At 50.2% G+C, this 24,601-nt stretch overlaps 2 protein-coding genes across 2 annotated transcripts; one reads left to right on the forward strand and one right to left on the reverse strand.

Moving 5' to 3' along the window:
- Nucleotides 1-13,237: 13,237 nt before the first annotated feature.
- Nucleotides 13,238-14,217, reverse strand: LOC114828309 (uncharacterized). Its single transcript, XM_029111937.1, has 4 exons — nt 14,106-14,217; nt 13,896-13,963; nt 13,630-13,782; nt 13,238-13,411 (listed from the first exon to the last, which is right to left on the reverse strand). The coding sequence occupies exons 1-4, from the start codon at nt 14,215-14,217 to the stop codon at nt 13,238-13,240; spliced, it is 507 nt and encodes a 168-aa protein (XP_028967770.1).
- Nucleotides 14,218-20,620: 6,403 nt separating this feature from the next.
- On the forward strand, nt 20,621-23,368 carry LOC100907635 (EH domain-containing protein 1). Its single transcript, XM_029111940.1, has 7 exons — nt 20,621-20,717; nt 20,880-20,935; nt 21,080-21,296; nt 21,376-21,667; nt 21,924-22,392; nt 22,660-23,188; nt 23,286-23,368. Exons 1-7 carry the CDS (start codon nt 20,621-20,623, stop codon nt 23,366-23,368), a joined length of 1,743 nt encoding a protein of 580 aa, XP_028967773.1.
- The last annotated feature ends 1,233 nt before the right edge of the window (nt 23,369-24,601 follow it).

A 24,601-nucleotide genomic window follows, 5' to 3' on the forward strand; every position in this document is an offset into this window, starting at 1 on the left:
TTGAGAGGAAAGTGACGCCTAGTCCTGCGATAAGCTTCTCCCTCCCCCGCGAGGGAACGACACAACGGGTCGGAAGAAGTTTTCCGGGAATATGGTCACGCACAAAAAAGAGGAATCGCAACGGTTGTCAATTCCTCCGATTCGAGCAGCATGTCGACCTCACCATCGGGAGGCCTCCGGAGTCCGGCGCATCCTGTCGACTCTGTGAAGCAGCAACCCATCAGAAGGCTGTCACTCCTTACCAACGTCATATTCCAATTTTTCTCGGCGGCATTCTATCTCACGCTCGAAAGGTTGCGATGCAGGGGAAGAGAATAGAGAGAGAAATGGACCATGCGGTCCTGTCGAGGAACTTCCGGCCGTCCAAGCGGCGGTGAAAGCAAAACCCTATGCTTGAATAGATGGATCGCAAACACAGAGAAACGCGATGGAAGATCAAACAGAAAACGTGGGATTCGATCCGCATCGAAGCAAGTAGGGCTGCCGATCGTCGTAAAAACCTCTTCGAGTCTGAGTTACCACTCCGGTGACGGTACGGTGTTGATGTGCCTTTCGGTACGTGAACAGCTGAAGCTCGATAACTCCGTCACTGAATGTCGGCAGTCCATAAATTGAGATACTCCACCGAGTCAGATTCCGAGCCGAAATGGAGCATCATCGGCGGCTGAGCTATCTTTTTCGGCTTTCGGTTTGATATTTTCGTCTCATTTACTCTCTCTACTCGAGAGCCTCACGTGTCGCTCAGCCATGGTTGACGACATCGGCGATAATCTCTCAATTCGCTGAGTGTTGATGTTGGGCAACGATTACTGCACGAGGGTTGAAAATAATCGTTCGACTGATACACATCGGCAGCTCTTAGGAGAAGAATGCGGTGGACATGTTTCGGCTCGAGTGTGTTCTGCCTGGCATCATAAACAACGGGTGGTCCCGAGATTACGCTTGAATCGGATTCTCCGATCTCTCTGTTCCGCTTCTGTGCGAATAACTACCAAAGCGACAGTTATGTAGACATAGCCGAAGAAGAATTATCTGACAACGCCATAAGGGTCATGATGTCACGGTGGTGGCAGCTTTGGAACCAGTCATTACAGTCATGCGAGAGAGATACGAACTATCGATGCGCTAATTGGTGGGATCGGCTCACTGAATCCGATGCCTATGCCCAGCGGTGGGTCGCGACATTCGTCAAAGTCCATTCTCATATCGCGATTCTCGTTCGGCTCGACATTCGGATGCGCTCTGCAGCAGCCTCGGACTATCCGCGTTCGAAGACCGCGGAAGAACTCCAGGGAAGTTGGCTCACCTGAAAGCTCGTTCTCTTCAATCGCCGATGTCGTCCTTGGCGCGAACGCGATCGAAACGAGCAGCGTCGTCGTTGGTAAGAAGACGCGCATCATGGGAGAAGGCTTCAGTGCCTATCACGAGACAGAAGACCAGGCATCACTTCTGAGAGGCTTCGACAGAAGTATCCAACTGTATCCATTGTGTACGACGGCGCCTCATTAGGCCGGTCGGAACAAGGGGTTTGTCGAACTGATCACAGAGGAGAAACACATTCCACGCAACTGGGTTCTTGGAGTCGCTTGACGTTAGACGTTATTACCACTTCACATTATGTTTCTCGGTGTTGGCCGTTGCTCTGGGCGTGCCCCGGCCTTCCCCTGAGGCTCAGGGAGTCCTTTCACGAGGATTTGAACCACGTCGCGAGATATTTCATTTGCCGCCAAAGTTTGCAAACTCCGGAGGAAGAGATCCCGCCTCGCGCAGCTCGGTGCCTGCTACGAAGGTCTGAGATGAGGCGAGGGTAAACGGGAGAGTGTCTCAACGGAGAAGAGATACTGATTTATACGACGACCCTCCCCCTTCCTGCTACCGTTCATTTGAACCAATAATCAAGCATCGAAAAGGACAATCCCGATCACAGTAATGGAGACACGGGCTTAATGAAAACGAAAACAAGGTCCGCTTCCGAGGCCACGAAGGGATAATAGGGAGAAGGAAAATCGCGAGTCTGTGGGAGGAGAAAACTGTAAGTCTATTCCGATGTGAACGGTGCAACTCGGCCGGCGAAATGGACCAACGGTCCGCGTCTTCTTGCTCGTTACCGACCGGATGAGACAGAATACGAGCACTCCAAGCCTGCTACATATGACACAACCGCAGAGCTTGTCAGCCGGAATCGGCTGCTGCTCGCAGAATCCGCTCAGAGAATCAGCGATCTCTACTCATTGACGGAGGAGAGCGAGGGAACCATCGGAATTAGTTCAAATCGAAAAAGTTCAAAATATATGATTACCTGGATTTTCGAACCGAAAAAGCAGCCGAATTCGCTCCAGCCGTTCCTCGCTGCCGCCTCCACAGCACGACAATCAATATTCGATTTTTGAATCAAATCAAGACCCGAGCAATCAGCAACAACCTCCGGACGTGATTCCACTGGCGAAATCAACAACATCGTTGCGCCGTTTTGCCGATGGATGAGCCAAAGTCTCGAGGAATTTGTCTCTGAGTGAGCTTCCACGCGGGAATCGAGTCAGCTTTCTTCGGGGAATGTGATGGACACATCCCGCGCTGTACATAGCGGGGGAGTCGCGTTCTTCCCGGGAGCTTTGTCGTTCCCCGCCCCTCGGAGATATAAGCATATATTATCAAGCTATCTAAGCTCCCTAAGAAATGTTCCGATCTAAATTCCTTTACCAAAGCGCAGATGAGAAAGCTCACTCCCGATACAGGATACCGTAAATATTCTAATTGAGGGGCACGTCCGTCTATTTTTCGACCAACCTTAAGCTGCCCGTCTTCTCCTTCCGTCCACCGATGGAAGAGGAGTTGGGTCCGGTAACTCATTCTGGCAACTATGTATATCTCTCGAACCAATTTAATAAGTACTTTGAGCGGAAAGAAGTACTCACAGGAAAGAATCGCGAGGGAAGTTCCGCACTCCCCGGGACTCGATCACCTGAATTCCGACCCTCAAAAGAGCCAGTTTATTAGAGAATGTCCGTCTATCAGAGCTCGCCCGTCTACGTCATAGGGACCGCCCGTCTATCTGAATATTCACGGTATATCTAGTACAGATCTTCCGTCTCGAGAAACTCAAGGGAGTAGAGCTTATCTAATCTATTCACAATTTTTCTCCCCTCACACCGTTTCAATGCGCGCGTTCTACGCTGTCGAGAAAGTTTGAAATTCACGAAATAGAAACGATTATGGTGTGCATCCTGGGGCTTGAGATTGACATTGCGTGTTTTGGAACAATAAATCTTCGAAAGAGACCTGTACAGCAGTGCCAGAGCAACATTTTCCGTCAACGATTTTTCTAACTTTTGAAGGGTCATCGATGTTCCTGCGAGCATCGTCTGGCGTCTAGCGCATAATATGCTTCCGCAGACCTTCCAAGCGACGACTCCTTGATTTAAGAAATCGGGATAAATCCTTGAAGATTTATCATATAGTGAGCCATCTCGTCATTAGTTGGAAGGTCCGACCCTCTCCCCATCTCCCGATCCGGAGCGGGTTCCATGCGCTGTTCTCACGCAGCGAATGGGAAAAACAAAAAATCAAAATGTCCCATTGAAGATCATACAGCGGATGAACATAGGAAGGGATAATAACCCGAGTAGAGAGGGAGGGGATTCGGATATCATTCGGAGCAGAAGCGGAAAGCCAACGCACGTCCTTAGTCGACGTAAATTATTGAACGAATCGGGCCACGAATAGGGAATCGAGCGACTACGAAAATCTGCTCGTGGGAAATGAACGCAGTTCTCAGGATTCTTGGAGGGGAACATCGAAGTATATGATCAGATCATTCGCATGGCTGAATGTGGTCATCAGGCTTTTGGAAGAGAGAGACAAGCAATGGGCACCACTGCACATCGCATGATATGGAGATCTAGGAGACTCGCTTTACTCAATTCAACGGGGTAGATCCCGATAATAGTTTTTCCGGTCTTCACGATGATGGCCCTCGTGCTCTTCCACATTGCATTAGCGTCGAAAAATGGAACCTTTTTTGAAGGAACTTCACAGTCCTGCGCCCCCGGCCACCTGCATCGATTTCAATTTCACATATAAGTCGATGCATTGAGAACCAAAACGTTGGCCAAAATCGCAGAAATGAGCGTCACCGAGAGCGACGTCTCCAGTGTCCAGCTGAACTCCATTTATGGGTACTTAGTCTTCTTCTCCTTCTGGGCACACCTACCGCATGTTGTAAAACTTCAGGCTTTTTGATCAGACCGTCGCAGCTGGGAAATGAATGTTCTGTTTGGAATTCCATTGTATGCTTGATTGTCGATCGCTCTGAGTGCCGCTCTTGTCACTTATGAGAAATTATGAACTTCAGTGAAAGAAGAATTCCGAAAATATATCGATGTAGGGAGGAAATTCGGAAAGGTTCATCTTGGGCAATGGATTTGCCGATCGAGAGAAGACGAGCACTGGCCCGCGTTAGCCGTATGTTCAAAGGCCGGCTCCCTCCGGCTTAGGCTTGTCAATATTTATGACTTCTTTGTCGACTTTTCCTTTCCCCGTCTCAATCGAAAAGCATCCGAAGAAATATCATTGCCGTATGTTTTCCGTCTGCAGCGGGGTTCGTACGTAAGGTTTGCACTCAGGTGCGTCGCCTCGAAATGATGTTCTATGAACATACTGATTTCTCCAAATCTCTGAGTTTTCCAGAAAGGCTGACTTCATATTCGCCATCGTCGAGATGTCTTTAAAATAGCCGCTTCGCCAACTAATTCACGAGTCTGCTGAATCGCCTCTCAAGTCGAGAAAGGCACCGACCACCGCAGTTTCAAGTCGTGGTCTTTCGCCAGCCTCTCGAGTTTCGGCAGGGCATTATCTTTTTTTTTATTTACGATCTCCACAATGTAGTTGAGGATGTGTGGCGGCCATCTGACCAGAGGGAACAAGAGCAACTCACCAACATCTCATTGAGGCCTGGCTGGCTCGAACTGGGCCTAATGTGCCGCTCGATCAGAGCCTATTGTTTTGTCCGCGGTGTCCGAAGCCAGGCGTGCCAAGCCTGGTCCAACCGAGAAAAGCTCAAGCAAACGGTCGTTTCGTGAGATCTGGGCTGCGGAACGAGTGACTGCGTGAAATTCGCAACATCTAGTCGACGTTTAAACATAGAATGCGACTTCTATGAGAGCCCCTACAAACAGGGGCACCACATATGTGTGTACGCGCGGCAAACACGCCCGAGATGTTCTCACTTCGGAAGCCCACATTATAAACGCCACATAAATGTCGTTCGTAGCGCTTCCCTCAGAGCGGCTCGCGCCTATCAGCTCTCTTCTCAGCGGGAATTTATAATTCTATCTAGAGTACGCTTCAGTTTTTACAGCGCGGACACGATTAATTGAGTTGGGTGTACGCAACAGTCGAGACTTGCCGGTATCAATGTTTCCAAACGGAGCGTAGAAATTATCTCAGAAAAGGAGGAGACATTTTTCTTGCTCCGATTGAGAGTGCGGTCCGAAGAGCCTTTCCGGTTTCAGTCCACTGCACCCTCTCGTCTTGAAGGGTGTTATCAACGGCACAACGAGAAATAAGGGTCCGACGAGAAGGCAACAGCCGCACGGAACACAATCGAGACTGGCAGCCGAACTGAGAACACAGAACGATCGGATGAAACCGAAGTAAGCTACGATTCTTTCGATCGGTGATCGTATCACGGGGACAATCGTGGGTTGGTAATCAGTCACGAATCATCGTCATTACTCATCGGTTGATTAATCTGATCTCGCTCTTCATCGTGAGACTTTTGGCCATCCGAGTCATGCAAGCGGTCGTACCGCTGTTCGCAAACTCCTCTGCTGGAAAACCAACTGGAATATCGGACAGCGACCAGAATAAGTAGCTACGGAGCCTGGAGTATCAGCGACGAGCAGGGGCAGACTCAAAAAGTCGTGAGGGGGACGGTCGGACTTCAGATCGTGCAAGCGATTCGGACGGATGCCATTTACGCCTGGGGAACGGGGATCGACGCGGGGATTCAACACCGAAATTCACCACTCGCATTTCACTTGGAAACCGAGATGAAGATTCCATAAAAATCTCATCGCTCATGTTCACTCGCTTGGGTTGATCCCTTTCATCCAGTGAAAAACCCCGAAGCCGCCAAGCTCACATCGATCAGTCTCAATCGCGGTGTAGCTTTCAAATTCTACATTTGTCTGCCAGCACCCTGTTTATTCTTACATACGGCGAGAAGCAGGGTGGCTGCCCAGACAGCGAGCCGAAGAGGCGATGAGTCTCAAGAAAGGTGGTCCGTACGACGCGACTCTGTGGACGGTACTTCGTATTCTTTATTGGAAAATATCAAAACAAGTGTCTCCCGGCGTTCAGCATCCGAGATGAGAGAGTTTCGGATTCAGCGGGGACTTTCCCGAGGTCTGGAAATCAAAGTTGTTATCCAGAAAACAGAATCTTCTGCGGGAGGTCAGAAGAGTTCGCTGGATATTGTCCAGGGTACGACATCGAGTCTTCGGAAGGAAGCTGGAGGAAGGGCATATCAACAAACTTAAAGCTGATGCTGTGATTCCGAATGATTTGTACTTCGGACGCCAACCTTCTTTCGCGCAAGGTCGTCCCGACGATTGTGACGCCGTCTGATAGGCGAGCGACGGCTATCTCTCGCTCAGATGTCGCTCGAATTCACAACATTTCGGGAGTGTCTCCGACGAAGAAACCCCCACATCCTCCTGGGGTTGACGAGGCCCCGGGGCGTGAACGATCATATGCATCCGGATTGACTCAGTATGAATATGAAGTCGAAACCCAGCATTCTGAATGCTTATATGGAACATGAAGATAGGTGACTTTCAGAAATTTGGCGACGACCAAATACCGATTGGATGCGCTAGCTCTACGTGCTAGAAGCAGGTGTACGTGATCTGTTGAATATTTACATGTGACTGCGGTGATTTCCCAATCGGGTTTCTGAGGAACGTCTCAATTTTCTCTCACAACCGGCGACTCCCTGAGCCGAGACGCGGAAGGATTACGCAATCATGAGCAGAGTTTCCACACCGTCAATGACTCGAAGAAACACAGTTTTCGGGGAGTCTGACTCGGATCTCCGGTCGAGAATTCGATGATATCTCAGTCAGATCGCCAGTCTGACGAAGGTGTAATCATCGGATGATTCCGATTCTGGGATTCCGAGCCCGCTCTTCTTCGCCGGCGGTATCAGCTCCCAATCTGAGTGAGTCCATATTCTCTCACTAGGATCTCTCATCGAGGCACATTCTCGCAGACGGTAATCAGGCTCGAATCCGAAGCTCAGATGAGATACGTATCTTGAAGAGCGGTTCGCACCCATTGAGAACCATTGATGAAGTTGCCATAGTGCGTGAGTCGTCTTGTTAGGAATGCGGCTTTGTCCGATTTGAAGTTTCTGGCGGGTGGGCTTAGCGGCGCGGCGCCTCTCCCTGATCTGCCGGTCGTGCAGGTTCCGCAGGCTGGGAAAGCGCTCGCCACCAGGCCTCTCATTGACACATGTGCTGTAAAGAGACAGCGACTACTCAGCTTAACGACCGATTGTTTGGCGGTGGTAAGCAACAATCATATCTTGTCGCCTTAATGAGAATCATTCGGCCGACGAATCATGGCTTCTCTCGCGCGTTCTCTGGTCGAGCGAAGCTTTTTGTGATTTTTCTCGCTATGCCGATGTACTATCCCGACCATCACATCCCCAGCAGCGATTTGGGGGTCGATATCCATTCTTCCTGTCATGTGACGAGCGAGTCATGCAGAATCGAGGCGTACGGCTCCAATTTGTAGTGCTTGCCCCCGTCGACCGCTCCCTTTCCCCTTTGGTATAGATGAGAGCGTCCGAACTTCAAGTTTTTCCCCTCGATGGATATGCATCGATAGATTCTTGATCACAAGGCCCGTGGTCGATCGCGGGGGGGGCTATGCCCATCCTACAATTCCGGCGGGAGCATCCCTCGAAGGAGTACATTGGTTAATCAATGAGATGAGTATCTTTGAATATACTGTCGTGATTATGCTGAAGATCATATTGCGTAAGGAGAGGGGGAGATTGGGGCCGCCGTGGGTCTCTCGGAGATTGTTTGAGGTCGAGACGGAATTTGCCAAATCAATGTCGCGGGAGCGGGAACAACATATCACGCAGAGTCAGATTCGAAACCTCCCAGGTCGTTCCGTGGAGTGCCCACCTCCGTCGCCCGCGACCTTGGGCCGCTGTGCTTGATCACTAACCGCGACGCGCGATTTTCGACGCCTCCAATCGAATTCATGGCTAGCAGAAACATATTCATACCCATATTTTTATGTGAACGACTGATCGCTTATTCAGATCGGATTGGAGGAGCTTCCCCGATGACGTAATAGACACCGGCCTAGATGGCTCAGATCTCCCATCCTAGAAGCTTCCGTGAGAAGCAATTCAATTTGAAAGGACCGACGAACGACCTTCCGCCCTTAACGACAAGGGGCGGGACTTTTTGTTCTATAACCAGGAAACCTCCGAGGCCCCTATCTATGTACTCTCGCAGTTTTCCGCGATCAGATTTCTTTCGCAGGCTGCCCTGTAAGCTCGGGAACATGATACTTTCAGGGTGTTTAGAAGACTCTGGAAGGTTCGTTCGGATGTTTTCTCTCTGATGAATGTTTGAAGATGTCCCATGGGAAGCTCTCACATGGATTTTTCCCCTCGTATACTGGGGAGAATCTCAGCTTTCCAGGAGTACAAAGCGAGCCCTTTAGTGGACTGGTCTGAAGGCTCTGCAAGATTGAGAGACTCAAATAATCTAGTCTAGGGAGAGGCTTGTTCTGAGGTCTGCGCTGAAACGCTTCCTGCATTAAATGCAGAAGAAATCGTTCGCTCTGGGAGAGGTACAACGACGACGCGACGGATAGATTCTTATTGGACGGACGTTTCGGGGTTTAATCCGAGGACTCCGAGCAGCTCCGTAATCCGAGGTCGAGAGTCCCTCCTGACTTGCTCCACCTTCGAGCGGCTTCGAGGCAGGATGCCGATAACACAGCAATAATATAATTTCAATGATTTGTGTATCTACATGAAGGACCTCGCCTCCCGGGTCGCAGAAGACCGAATTAGGGGGAGTGCTTGAGAATCAGGGGGGATCTCGAGCGGTCTACGATCGAATCAGGACACCCGGACCCGCTCGCCTCTATACATATTGTCTTTCATTGGTCTTCGCTTTGTGCTTCAATGCGACCAAGCTTGTCTCCGTTTGTGTCAGATTTAATCAGTAATAAAGCTCAGAGGGGGAGGATCCGGTGAGGGATTTGCGAAACCTCGAGGCGCTCGCAGATCGCCGCTTGATCAGTTGCTCACCACCTCGTCCCTTGGTTAATTTCGCTCTCTTTTTCGGGCCGTAAGGGAAGCTCGGTGCTCCACGTATGGTGGGCGAGGTGGTGGTCGCTCGAGCGACGGGGAGTGTCAGTGAGACACGGTCATAAACTCTAAAAATTTAATTTTGCTAATGCTTGCGATCAAGTCCTCCCGCACAATACCGATAGCACGGTCATTGCATGGTACAACATGAATGTTGTTCTCGCGAGAACACTTTCGAACATTTCCACGGGGCCGTCCGAGTTCTCGACGGAATGGAAGCCGGACACGCGACAGATCTCGATGGATGGAAAGTACTTCACACGTCCCCGCACCTCTCCACCGCGTGGGATTATTCCTTTTTCTCAGAGGATGGAAATGTCGACGCCGGGCTTTCGTCACGAGAGTTTACCCGCGATATTCCGGTTCGCAGAGAGAGAGAGCAGGTTCTGCTTCGGAACTCGCGCGCCCGTGCTCGCTCTCGTTGAGCGGAATAAAATTTTTCACGTCTTCACTCGCATCGGCGCAAATGGCAACGCTATCTCTCCGAGCACTTGGAGCGAAGTACCACTACAGGCCGAGTGCACGAAGCCTTCTGTGCGAGTTTCGGAAGACGTGCAGGCGAGGGCCACTCCCCGAGACATCAGGCACACGAACGAAGGCAACAGAAAGGTGTCTGGAATTCACGGCGCGATAAAGAAAGGTACCGCGTGCGAGCCACGCTTGAAAGAGGGCAAGCAACTCGACAACGAGAACAATACTCGAGCGTTCCACCTAGTTTGCTCCTTCGCTCACTCACTCGTGAAACAGGGAAGAGATTCTTATTCACACAGAGGGAAGACACATTTCTCTTAGGTCCACTGTTTCAAAGAACAAGTCACCCGAACATTCACTCTTTTTGAAGGTCTCCGGAGAACTTCGACGTTTTGCGCGGTATCCGCACCGTGTCCTATACGTTGACTTTCTCCCCGCGCGCCACCGCTCCGAGAACCCCTGGAAGTCACTTTTGGATCACCCTCAGAGCAATGACAAAAACCATATGGAGACGCGAACGGGTCTGCTAACATTAGGACTAGACCAACTTGCCATCATGCCGAGAAGGTTTTCGAATGAAACTCACTTCCGGCTGATCCAACGAGACCGAGGCACAATTAATAAAAGGACACACACTCGCAGTCGGGGCATGAAACATCGCAACAACGCCGGCGCAGGGAATACGGCTTTCAGACCCCTCTCACACATGCGTTCAGGTTCAGGTACGTCGCGGCGCGCAGGCGGTCGCGTCAGAGCTTCCTGTCGGATGTCACTACGAGAGACGGAAAAGGCTCGTTTGCTGCCTTCGCACCTCAATCATACGTAGCGCTTCGCCTCCGCAACCGAACATGAGCGACCGAATCTGAGGGCTGCTCTTCTTCAAAGCAAACAGCTCGCGGCCGCGGTGGCGCACCGCTCTGAGATCTAAAAATCTACGACGTAAGGCTATTGAACGAACGCGTTTCCGCGTTGTCGGTTATTGCGCGGAAACGAAAAGACCCCTCGTAGAGCCAAGTTTCCGAGCTTGTCGAATAACAATGTTCCCAGTTTTCCCTTCGGCTGAGGTTCAGAGCAGAAATAAAAGGCAAGAGAAAGTTGGGTTGTTTGTCGATGAGATCTATTTTCGACGGCCGACTCAGAACCGGGCCAGTAATGAAGTTGGTGTTTGCCTTTGTTCGTTGATCCAGCACATTTTGATGAATGCCTTCACGGCCTCGCAAGTATGGTAATACTTAATCGTTGTATACAGATTGAGTTCGGAGGCTGATCGACAAGATGATCATACTAATTGACGGATCGAGATAGTATGTTATCGAGCTCGTTGATTATGATCGAAAAACGAAAACACGGCTTGTTTTCGATTCTCTCCCCGCGCCGGTTTGCATAATTCTCATTCCTACGGGCAGTTTCTCCGAGCGACGCCGACCCATACAGGCACGCGATAAACAATCAGGGAAGGAAAAATTCACCGAGATTCATGCTGCTTAATCCTGAGAATATATCGATGCGGGCATAACCTTTCTCGATTCTGTCGAGGATTGCGGATTTCGATCTGCATGGCAATCCCTCCCGATTACCTTGCACGGACCCGTGCATGCAGGAATCATACTCGCTCAGGTCGGAGCGGTCGAAGCGATAGGAAGAATTCCGTGAAAGAGAAAGTTGTCGTCGATCGGTTTCACCGGGTCGTCTCTCTACGCTTTTCATTAGCACGATCAGAGTCGACTTCCGGCTTACTAGCTCAGATGGGAACAAGGGAAGATCGCGGTTTCGTTTGGGGCACGCGTCATCATCTGGCGAAAGCTCTCTGGCCTACCCGAATCAATTCTCTCGTTGGGAGTGGGGCTCATACGGACCGAGGGGCAGACCGATCATTCCGTGAAAATGCACCCCCCTTCGCCTGGACGTCGAAAGTTAATTTGAATCGTAATCTTCTGTCCCTCCTCGGGGAATAGACCGAGGGAGCACGACCGTCAAAAGAATGAAGAGGAGAGCTTTTGTTCTTTCGGATGTCTTTCTCTATCACTTATTTTCGCTCTGAATATAGAGTCGCCGGCAACCTTGCCGGTGCCTTAGGTCGGGGCCATTCTTTCATAGAGTCACGACAACATTCAGCATGCTCGCTGGCTGCGTGCAGACTCACACAAAGACCAATGCTGGGATTCCTTGGGAATTTGCGAAGTGTTGAGTCAATCAGAAAGGGTTCCACAAACGCCGGCTCGAAAGCGGGACCCTCGAGGCATCCTCGAGTCAATGAACTCTCGGGCCCCCACCGTGGAATTTCAACTTTTTACTCTGCCTCTGTTTTCCCAGCAAACATTCCGTCGCTGAAGTTCGGAACGACCTTCAAACATCATCAAATGTTGATTTTCTCAACGGCGCGGCGGTGGAACATGAGAGTGCTGCACACGGTCGTGCTGAATTCCGACTTGGAAAGCCCCATCGAGGCGGAAAGTGCATCCGCAAAGACCTAAGTGATCGCTGGGAAATTCGGGCAAACGTGGATCGAGGAATTATTCAAGGAAGCTCGGAGCCATTAAGAGCGATTCGAGACGTCGAGCTTTTCCTTCTCATCCGATAAGTGGAGGTTCGATTGGAATCCAGAGGGAAGAGTCAAGAATGAATATAGGGAAACGGTTCCCAGAACTCTCCCAGATTGCGCTGGGTTTTCTACTCATGTATCTCTCTTTTTTTCAGTCTCTTCAATTTTCTGAAAAAAAAAGCGACTACATAGACGATATTCATGAAGACAGGACCCGCCGCGCCGAGGATTTAGGCGGACTCTCCCCGATATTCGTGTGGGAAATAATTAGCTGATTCCGGATGGGGTGTTCTGTTCGCTTTTGAGAGCCAAGTTTCGCTGCCGTTCTTGAAGGAAGGAGTCTCTGGAACGTCTCCGAAAGAGCCCACACAGTCATCAGCGAGAAGAAGCAGTCCGTTTTTATCCCGAGAAGACAGACAACCCGACCTCATTTCTCGGCCGGGTCCTCGTTCCCTCCGAAACGTTCGTCTGAGATACGGATAATGAGAAATAATTTATGAACTACCCGCTATTGTGACTCCGGAAACCGCTGAATGCTCGAGGACTCTAGAGTTTTTTGGACGAATCTCGCGGGGATCGCAGCGAAGATGCGGAGTCTTGCGTCGCTGGCCACGGTGATCGTAGGTGAAACATGAAAATCGGAATCCCCATTTTCCACACTTTGGGCTCGTTTATTATTATCAGCATCAGCATCAGCATTAGGAGCTCGGGGAGCCTGGTAGCTTCCAGACCAGCTGGATGTCCCCCATGCAATGGGTTCCCGTGATTTGATGAAAGTCCATCACAGGCTTACATGACAGCGCACTGATAAGCCAGGGATGAATTTAAAATATATTTCTTGGAAACTCCCACTGACCCTCTTTCATACCGCAGAGAGCTACCAGGGTGGGGTTCAGAGGTGGACTCATCCTGCCACGCCTCTGAGGTTTTTGTTGCGAGCTCGGAGCGACCTCGTTGAACACCTCGTTGCTGCCATGTGACAATTGCGAAAGGCACTCCTGAAAAATTGACTCGAGTAACGCCTCTGACAGTGAGCTTTGTTGATATGATGCGCAGAAACATCGTCAGCCCTCGAGCTCCGCTATGTTAAAAACCAACATGACTATCGCATCTACAATGAACCCAACAGCGAAGTCTGACCAGGAACTGTCTGAGCGGATAAGATCGCACGGGGATCCAGCAACGGAGCCTCGACTCCAGGAACTCTCAAACTTACGAAAAACTCCTCGTTGGCCTCTCGAACGTCGGGGAAATCCGCGGGGTGGATCTCGTGACGGGCCTGCATGTAGAGATCGATGTGCGAGAAATAGTACATGCACTGGAAGGCATTTGGAGCGAAGTCCGGTTCGACCCCGAATTTTATGAGCATCTGAAATGCAAGAAGGGCACTCGTTGATGAGTTGGGGAACCTGCGGACCCCATCAGACCGGGAAGCCTCAAATGTCCCGAGACCTAATCGAGGAGGGATATTGGACGACTCACCTCGCCGATCACAGCGTTGGCCTGAGACTTTGTGATATTGGAGTTGAAAAGGGGGTTCTCGCATGCCTCTGCAATTCGAAATTCTCTCAATGCATATTCCTTTTCTATGAACGATTTCCCAGAGCCGAGAGTGATAATGGTCTGGATCATTCGGCTTCGATCTTACGAAAAAACCTCAAGGTCAATCGTCGTGTACAAATGTATACTCACTTTCAGGAATTTTAGTGGTCACTGCGGCTGAGACCTCACGGAGCAGGATCAGGAGCGCGAACACATGAATGAACTTGGCGTTCACTGCGCTCGATAAAGTATTGTGAAGCATGCCGTAATGCACAGGGCGCGTTCTGCTCAGCACTGAAGCGTCAACAAGAAGCTCTTTCAGATTTAACGTTGCGTCGACGGCAAGGAGAGGGTTGCCGAAGTTGTTGCCCACCGGTGTTCTACTAGAGGCAATGAGCTCTCTACTACAAGACCGATTGGTGAGCGGACGATGTTGAAAATCGTTCCCCCGTGCTTTGATGAATAACGACCATGAAAGGCAAAGGACATGCATTCCCAGGGCGAAGCATATCCCGCTAGATAGCAGCACCAGCCGAGAACTGCCTCTCGTGAGGTTTCCCCAACCAATATGTTTCTTCCGAAGAACCCGGAGGGCTCCGAGGACGTGATCGATTCTCGTCTCGTTAATGTCGCCCCTGTCGATATTGGTGACGTGGAGCACGGACTTAGAGTTCCGAAACTCACTCTCGATGGCTGGAAACTGTCGAAAAGTCCACTTTGGACTCGTTCCCTCATCGATCCCTGGAATTGTATCGAAATACGGAAGAGTTATCAATCATCAGCTGTGATCGTTTTATGATTCTTTCCGATTATGAGAGACTTTAATCCACGGAGGAATCAAGCAATCTTCACTATCTACATTGCCTCTCCCCGAGTTCCTTCTCAACTTTGTCGCTTGCTCGGCACCTTGGCATCCTTTTCCCACTAGAACTATCAATTGCAGCCATCGAGGGGGGAGCGACCGACTTCCGCCCCCACAATGAACCGTTGAACGACGTAAAATCCTGATCCCGGTTCGCGGAACGGAATTGCCACAGAGGAGAGTCGATTCAAAAACTGTGTCAAAATCCGCCGTCTTGCCAAATGTGGAATCGACCGCGAGGCGATCCTCATGTCGAGCGTCTGAATCTGGAGGGTATCAGATGAGTCCAGTTAGGACTTATGACCATGATATCGTCCATATATTATATCCTCCACTCTGGGGAGAATCATGATTAATTCATTCGTCAAGCCGCTAAAGAAATCGCGGAATTCCTCTCGGAAACGATTTTCGCGTTTTTTCGACCATGATCATTCAATCCAGTCGATGGCCTCATCGCAGGTTGAATCCCGCGTTCAATGTTCGGATTTCGGGACTGAGCAGCTTCAGGAGGAAACCGATGCGATATCTAATCACTAATCACCCTTATCAACGCAAAAACAAACAACCAACGGTGTGTCTGGACGGAACAAGCGTTTGCAACGCAGCGGAGCCGCTCGTAAAGCGTGACGGACCGGCTCCTTTTTTTTCCTTATCAAAAGGTTGCATCGAGAAATATCGATCGTCCTTTGTATCTCCCCAACTGCATCATCTGACCACAGGGCAACTAACCCCTAGTGTTTGCGGTCGCTGCCCTTAACGCAACCGATTCTTCCGGGAATCACGAATATAATTCAGTTGATCCTCGGAACATCTTCGGGTATGACTGGTACTCCGTGCTCCGAAGAAGTCTTCATCGCTGAACTCGATGTTGTTGACGACGACGGACGGCGCCTCCGATCCCTCTACGTGAAATGTATGGAATGTTCCTGATAAATTGTCTCCGAAATTCCTCCGAATGTTGGTGAGGACTGCGACTTCGTGACTTTTCCATAGCGAAATACGATGAAAAAGTCGGAGTAGAAGAGCCGAAATCCCAGATTTACGCTTTCGATTATTTTACGAGCGCTACGCGGCGGCAACACCGTTCTGTGCCCAGCGACACATGGGTTCGCTTTCGGCGCATCGAGACGGACAAAAAAACTGTTGTTAGCAGCTCTGGCTGCCGCCGGGTGAGGAACTATTTTTGTTTTCATTTGTTTTGTAATATACAGACGAGGTGTCTCCACTCGATTACAATTGCATCGTTATGATGCAGATAAATATGTGGGATCAGGGCGACGTCAATCGAGCATCAATTGAGGCGCTCGTTCCGCGACAGTATCGGTGTTGATTACGTGACAGTCGCGCGTTTAGTCAGTCATCGGGAGATCTTTCGCGGAAATATTGAATAACCGGAAAAGTAAGAATTAGGCAACTTCGAGCCATAAATATGAATCATTCAGCTAGTTGAGCAAGGAGTGAGTTATCTTCGGCCATCGGATTGATCAGTCGAGAATGAATCATTGCGCGAAGAATATTCGAGAGAATCAACCCAGAAGAGTTCAATGATTGCCACCGCTGAATGACAGGTCCGCCCCATGCCCGGCTCATCCCGTGCTCGCCTCGTTGGCTTGTCTCCCTTGGATGGAAACTTATTCGCAAACGGATGGGAAGGACGTCGGCGCGACTTCCGTCGGGGTGCCGTCGTAACCTTGACACGGGACTGATGAATCGGAAAAACGGGACTTTCACCGAGCCGTATTTTCCTCCTTAATGCTCTGAAAACTTGGTCTCCCTTGACGTCAATACCGATATGAGAAACGGGCTGACCGTCTTGTAGTTCTCTATTCTTCGTCTTTCAGGATCAAGGAGATCAGGAGAGACTTTCCCCCCGCGAGATGGACTCGAACGACTTTCTGCAAGAGGGAAACTGTAGGTGCAGCTGTTGGCGTGTTGTTCAGCGCTTAGCCAGGCAACCCGACTCGCTTAGACCAAGTGCCCGCTTGCTTGAGGGAGGTGAACAGGGGAAGTAGGTACGAGGACACCAAGAGTCGGGGAGCTGAGAGCCTCCGCTCTTGCGTAGTCCGATCAATCCACTCAGATGGACTGAGCTGGGAACTTATAGTCAAGTGGTCTCTGTTGCCACTGCTAAGTGAGAGCAAGAACGAAGCGCTATTTTGATTTCGGCGGGACATACAGGCTGGATAGACGCAGTTCCGAGGATAACGCCCATCCATATCTCAGCGATAGAAGACTTGGCGGATCGAGCAAGATGGAAATCGATCCCTCATTATCATGGACGAAAATTCTCGAACCACCGACGATACCCTCAATTTCCATCATGATCGTCACGGTATGCACGAATGTGATCACGGGAACGTGGCCCGAACCTTCTACGGGTGTCTGACTTTTTTCGTCTGTCAACCATACCTACTCCGGAGAGAGAGGTGTAGGTGAGGGAGAACGGATGAAATCCGATTTTCACCCAGAAACATCGAGCAGTACCGATCGAAACGTCACCGTTGACAGGAGGGAATCATACGGACCGAATGAAAAAATATACGAATTCCAGGTCTACGCCGAAGACGTCGCGGATTGATCATGATGAAAGGGACGGAGCGGCGGGCGAACCTGTGAGCGCGAGACGATGAATGATGTTTTTTTCCACTTTTGATTTATGGATTATTCTCTACGATCTCCGCGCCGCTAATAGTCGACGAGCCGTCGGCCGAGGAGCCCGCTTCAGACGTGAACACCGACGTGGAAACGTGACGGACGCACAGATTCACGCTTTGAAGAGCCCTTCTCAGGAAGGATTGGCGCACCGAGTTTAGGTCGTACGCCGTCGAGATAGTAGTGGGAACCGTATAAATACCGCGTCGGAATGAATGGAGGCGGTTCTCTCTTGATCTGCACCCTCAAAAAAGCGATTACTCCTCGTATAATTATCATCACAGCGACTCCAGCAATCGTCATCATCACGATCATCCTTGCGTCGACTTCCAAAGTTCGACTAGCTCGGAACACCACCTAAGGAGAGTTGGGAGCTCGTTTCCTCCCTTGAATAGGAGACAGAATATCAAGTCCCAAAATGGGCAGACGCTCGGCTTCATTCCCAAGTTACGACTCTACCATTATCACGTGCTATAAACCCTTCGCGAGTAGTGCTGATCTTATGCTCCGGGTGCTTCCGCCCGCCTCCTAGAAAGATCTCGGCTACAGGGAGCTCCTAGGTTCTCAGTCTATACACGGAATGAGTATAGACTCGATATCGACGAGGCTCCTTCCGAATCGAGGCATAGGGTCACGAAGCAGCCTCCATAGAGACCGGTTTCTCCACATCCGACGCTCATACCATCATAGTAGTGGCAGGTTGGGTCAGTGAGAAAGAAACAACAGCAATTTATGCTTCTGATTCACTTCTGATACCACCGATGACTTTCTCCATTCAGGTAATATTCTATTGAGCCAATCTGGAACGCCTACGATACACAACTTCCGAATCACGAAGTATTGTATTGAGTAGTCTCGAGCGCGGAATTGCCCCCCACCATATCAGCTTGACTCCTCGTCAGAGCCGAGTAAGCAAGGATACACTGTTCTGAATAATAATTTTTTGATCAATCCTTCGCCAAAACTTTCGCTATTCGGAATGGGAGTCCAATGAATGATCGAATGTCAGTTCGAGCGACAACTCGAGTTCGCTTCGCTGGGGTTCCCTTATGATTCGCCGTGAAATTAAGCAGTCGGCAGGAGAGCCCACATCATGCGTAAGCATCATTCCGTGACAGCGGGATCTCGGACCGTACGAAAGCATGTTGAAGTGCGTGAAATGATTTCTCGTCAAGCGGCCGGTAACAAAAACCGGGAAAAGGAACGATGCCAACGTGAATGAGAAAACAGAAAGAACAAGACATGAGAGCCCAGAAAAATACACGGGATTCTTCGAGCCCCGTCAGGAAGTGAGCTGTTGTCAGTCTTGATGCCGAATCGAGCAGGAGCGCCCTGCAGTGGCAGGATCGGCGCTCGTCAAGAATCTTCTGTTCCAACCCACGCTCTGGATGAGCTCACCAGCGAGCTTCGAATTCAAGTTTAGTGGAGCAATAGCTCACACGTCAAGAGACAGAAGTAAGATTCAAAGACTGACTGGCTAGCTGGCCGGCTGACCGAGTGAGTTTACTCTGGAGGGCTGTCGCATCGTTTCTGCTCCTTATTCTCTCACGTGGTCACTTTCAAACACAAAAGGTCCGGCCGAAACGTGCCGCCCGCAACGCCCACCGAAGTGTTTGAGTCGTGTGTTGCTATCTAAGAAGAAGCAGCTCCGACAGTATGGTGAACGCTTCCATTGGGAGTTCGATGCTTTGTGCTTTACAAGCTCAATCGAAAAGATAGGAGGAAACGCAAACGCAATCTTTTCGAAGCGCGGGATAAAGGAGCTCTTCGGTTCCGAGTGGTAAATCAATATCGGCGTGGGTGGGTAGGCGGTCACCCAAAGGACTTACCGTCTATTGAATTCTCAATCTCATCCGGAGAACCTCTCATGTCTGACATTGCGGTACGAATTCCCTTACCTCCGGAGTCCGTAACATTTCGAAGTATTCGCTTTTCGAGTCATCAGCCGTAATCGAAAACAAGGTTGATGCCGGTACGTCGGAAAAATCCTCAAGTCATAATAGTCAAGATCTTCGGATCTCATTCCGGGTCAGCTCTCAGTAAGGGTAAGGGTCGCCTATTTAAGATTTCGATTTTCCCCTTCAACGTAACAGATGCGACGTGTGGATCCGTGGTTGATGGAGGAATGCCTATGGGAAAATTGTCGCGCTCTTTGTCGGTAGCAGGAGTATGAAAGAGTCGCGAACCGTTCCTCAGCTCAGCGATAACCTTTCGTTCCAAGGTGTGGAATCGCTCCGCTCGAGGTCGCGTCTCCAGCTACGAGCGTCAGTTTTTCATTGCTCCACGCTTATCTCAGTGGTCTGAAGCCGATACTTTGTTGTATCCGACCGAGTGTTTTCCTCGATCGTAACTCGTTGTCGTTGTGATAAATTCCCACGTGACAGCGGCGCGTACAGCACTCGCGCAGGCGGTGACGTCATCACCGTTGAGATCTGGAGGAGGTATCAAGAACCGAATGTCACCATGACAAGGCCAAAAAACCTCCGCATGTAAATAATCAATCGAGTATTCCGCTTTCCGGAGAAGCATGTCAATAGTATCAAGATGTGATCAATTGGGGGCGGTTGCGGGGCATCAGCCATTCGAGAAGATATTGCTCGATGAGATTGAGTGTCGTCTCGCAGAGGCTTGCCCCCGATACGGGGTGAGAGATCTTTCGACAGGCTCGCTTCATCTGTGGCGGCAGGCAGCTCCAAAGCGTGAAATTGGCCATTCTAGGCACAGAAGGAATCGCGTTGAGGAAGGTCGGAGATGAGGCTAGATTCGGAATGATGAATGGTGGAATTTCGGATCAAGAAACGCCTCTAGCTCGAAGTTTGTCTCGAAGGACGACTCCCGAGGGAACTCACTGCGAACTGCAGAGACGGAGTGCTCCCTATACCAAATACCAACTTGAGGATCGCAGGTGTGGCGTGTTGCGCATCGCTGGACAAAATGTAAAAGATCCGTGGTATTACCTAATTGTGATTAGGGATGTGCCGCAATCCACATATTTCGAGCGAATTTTCTTGTATATCCGAGGGATTCCTCCCGGATGCTTCGACAAGGGCAGTACAGAAAATCTTATTGGATTTTCTTCGTGCATCGAAATTCTGCATACCTATAAAGCCAGGCATTTGGACACCGCCGATCACAGTTCTAGTGGTGGACAATGACGAAGCGAGTAGAGCACGCAGTGAACGTTGCCATGGCCCAGCTCAGGAGGGCGAATGCCAGCTTCTCGGAAATGATGAAGGTACGAGAATCCAGTCGGAGCCGCTGACATTGGGAGAAAACGCGCGATTCCCCCCGAACGTATTCGTCGACACGATCATCGAGGAAATTCTTATGGCGTTCCTCATCCGTGGGGTACAGCGTGTGCAGAGAAGTAGAGAGACCGCAGGGGTCCTGCGACGCGTCTCCTTTTCGAGGTTTCCCATACGCGATACGTCTGAGTTTAGGCTATCGAAGAACCCGGGGACCCGAGGTAACTTCATCGTTCCCATCATGAGGACCGTGGGGGAACGATGACGTGTCCTCTCGTCATTATCGAGGGTGCGACAATTAGTCAGTGATCACTCTTTCGCCTTCCTCTCGACATCTTCTGCTTGAGCATCTTCTACATGTTTAGACGAGACCAGAAACCGAAACGGCGGACCCCGAATCCGCCACTACACCCTCCAGTGTGTATTGCTCCCTCGAGGAGGGGCTATGGACTTCGTATAAAGAGAAAATTCTCCCTCTTGAACAAGATTACGCTTTTCACTGGTACACCTGTCATTCGCCGCTAATTGAGAATGATTTCTACGCGAAACCAGTGATTCTCGTTATGGGTCCCTACTCGTCAGGTAGGAAGTCTTGGTGGAGGAGATATATCTGCAATCCTCAGAGCAATGCAAACATTGACAGCCTTCGATCGGTCTGCAGGGAAAACCTCGTTCATTCAAAGGCTGACAAGCTGCGCTTATCCTGGGATGAAGATCGGACCCGAGCCAACATCAGACAAGTTCACAATTATCGGATACAGCCCCGAGGACTCGGTCATGCCCGGTGGGGCCGTAGTCGTAGGACGACCGAATAGCGGAGAGTTTTCCAAGTTCGGCCTGGAACGCTTCGGTTCGAGATTCCTCGACCGCCTCCAGTCGGTTTCCATGTGTTCGGAACTTCTACGACATGTGACTCTGGTCGACACACCCGGCGTATTCCCAGGGGCGAAATCGTAAGCGGCGATCCGAGTGATTCTCTCGAGCAGAATCGTTTTGATTATTTGTAGCTGATCGATCGAAAAAATATACATGCATATCATTGGAGCTGTTCGATCACCCTCAATATTATTCATTTGTGCCAGAAGGTGGCCGAATCATTGCTCGGATACATGAATCCGTTCCGCGACTCATGTGAATTTCTCGCTAATCTCCCCGACCTGCTTGAGAGCATGGCTCCGATTTCCGTACTCACGACTGGCTCTCTCTCAGGTACGACCATGCGGGAGCGCTAGAATGGTTTGCCGAGAGGAGTGATCTTATCGTCCTGATGATGGATGTCCTGAAGCCGGACGTACCCGATGACCTCCAGGTGGCCTTGCGAGCTATCAGAAGACAGTCCCACAAGCTGCGAGTGGTCTTCAATAAGGCGGATGAGCTCGCGCCTCTTCAATTGACGAAGGTCTACGGCACACTGCTGTGGTCCCTGTCACAGACTCTCAGGAGCGCCGAAGTTCCGGACGTCTTAATGGGATCTTTCTGGGATAAGGGGGTCAAGGAAACACTTTTCAAATCGGAATTCGACTCGAATTTGGAACGATTGGATAACGAGATTAATGAGCTACCGCGCAGCTCAGCTGTCAGGCGAATCGACCGCCTTGTGAAGCGCGCCCGCCAGGCTCGAGCTCACGCTTTGCTCATGTCCTTCTTAAGGGAGAACTACTTGAACGTGTTGAAAAAGGTAAATATTATTCCCTACGGAAGGCCGAATTCTTCCTATTTTTAGGTCATCATAAGAGATGAGCGTCACTTGCGGCTCCTTCGTGTACTAGATATCTCTCACAGAAAGTATTCGTTACTCAATTCAGTTTCGATTTGTTTCCCATTAACATCATCTCGAACTTGATTATCATGATCCGGTTCGACTAAATGATTTCGTCCTGAGGGGAAAATTCGAGTTGTCTATGCATAATCCCGATTAACCCTCTCCCCCTAATGGTCTGCACAGGGAGCATCGGGTCGTATGTCCGTAGTAGATCTGCAGGAGATCTACGAGCAAGTGGTTAGCAAGCATCAGATCGCTCTTGGAGACCTGCCCGATGCGGCAGTTATGCACAAGAAACTCTTCTGGCCGGTGGATCTTCCTCCAGTTCAGAATGCCAAGCTGTTCGAGAGGATCGAACATTTTCTCGCGGTCGACTCAGCGACCTTAATGAATATCGCGAATCGGAAAGGCCCATTGAAGCTTCAAGCGATATTCGGTTCGCAGCTGCGGAAAGTCGTATCCGAACACATTCCGCCCCTTCAAGGCAAAAAATACACTCGCGTTTTCCAACGGCTCTGTGACAAGGAACTCGAAACCATAAGCCTCGTCGAGGTCAAAAACGCAATCGTCGACGACGGCTGCGGAGACATCGATGTGCTCGATGAGGAAACTTTCACCATGCTGTGGCAGTTCGTCGACGACGATGCACAGGGCCACCTAGCTATGAACGATTTCATTCTATTTATGCATCTTGTCGATCACTGGTGCAGAGGTAAGTTGCAGCCTTGATGGATAGAATTTCCCCTCTTCTCGTCGGAGCCTGATGGATCTCGGGATTGTAGCCTCGCCTTTTACGGTTCTGCTTGCAGGCGAAAAGAACACCTGCCTCTCGCTGGTCGAAAAGTTCATGAAGTCTAGCGATAAGAAGATCGTTTCGGAGACGATTGAGTGAGTGGAGAGGCACCGGCGCACGGGACAAGTCGTTCGCCATTGATTTGACAAAGTCTCCGGATCCATTGCATTTTTTTTCTCTTCCCTCGAAATAAAAGATGGAGACTGTACCCTCGACCGTGAAGATTTCCTGCGATTGCAAAAGTAACAGAAAAATTCCGTCGATGTGGTATACTCATAAACGAGGTCAGCTCATTCGAGTCTGGCGGCGCTAGAAGCACTCGCATGTCAGATAGATGTTCTGGTGGCGATCGGTACCGCAGACAGATACCGTGAAAGCTTCGGATCCGGAGAAGGGGATCAAAACAAATGCTTGTCAAGCCTTTGAGACAAGCCCTTGGTGGGCGGCTGTCTCTTCTATCAGAGCGATTTTTTTTTGAGAGTTTTCTGAGAATGAGAGCTACTCGTAGAAAAATGCATCTTTCTGGCCGTTTCACTAGCCACACAAGACGGTGAGCAATGGCCAGAGAGGATTTTCGGAGACAGCCAAAAACTCGTCGGACCGAAATTCGAAACGCGCGACCAAGCATCGCTCGGATGCGGAGAATGATCTCGATTGTGAGGGAAGGATGACTTCGAGGAATCCATTCGATATTCCTCGATATCAGGCGATACTAATAAAATCGGTCCTCCATCAATTTATTGATCGAATTCCTATTCCGATACAATCCGTGCGATACAGTCTGAGGCTCCCTTCCGTACGCATCCTTTCTGGCTCGAGCGTCGCCAATTCATAGGCGTATGTTATGCGGTTATTTCAAAGGGATCGAACTCGCCCCCAGAATCAATTCGAATAGACGAGACGCTCTGTTCTTCGCGGCGCGGCAAGTCCTCTTTGACATACAAAAAAATAAATTATTTCGATATTGCTCCTTTCTGACTCATGCGCGAGGAGCTCCTGAGAGGCACCACTTTTTTGAGGGAATGCTACGGACCTGACGAGCTTGTCCAGAATCAACTCTTCTGAGCGAAAAACAACAGAAGCCTCTTGAGTATGCGAGATATTCAACGTCAGGATGGAGAAGGCAAGTCGACGAATTCTGGTTTGTCTCCCAAGTCAGGCAAGATACGAGCTCGATTCGGACGGAGGGGCAAAAAAGGGGCCTCGTCGTTGAGCATTCGGCCCCTAATCAGGGCAGGATATCGTTTTTTTTCTTCTGTGTGTTCGCTCGGCCTACCTTCCGCACATGGTGAGTCTCATCGAAGTGAGCCATTGCCGCACCAATGGCACACT

The sequence above is a fragment of the Galendromus occidentalis genome, unplaced genomic scaffold (assembly GCF_000255335.2).
Source record: "Galendromus occidentalis unplaced genomic scaffold, Mocc_1.1 scf7180000075612, whole genome shotgun sequence".
In the NCBI taxonomy this organism is placed as follows: domain Eukaryota; kingdom Metazoa; phylum Arthropoda; class Arachnida; order Mesostigmata; family Phytoseiidae; genus Galendromus; species Galendromus occidentalis.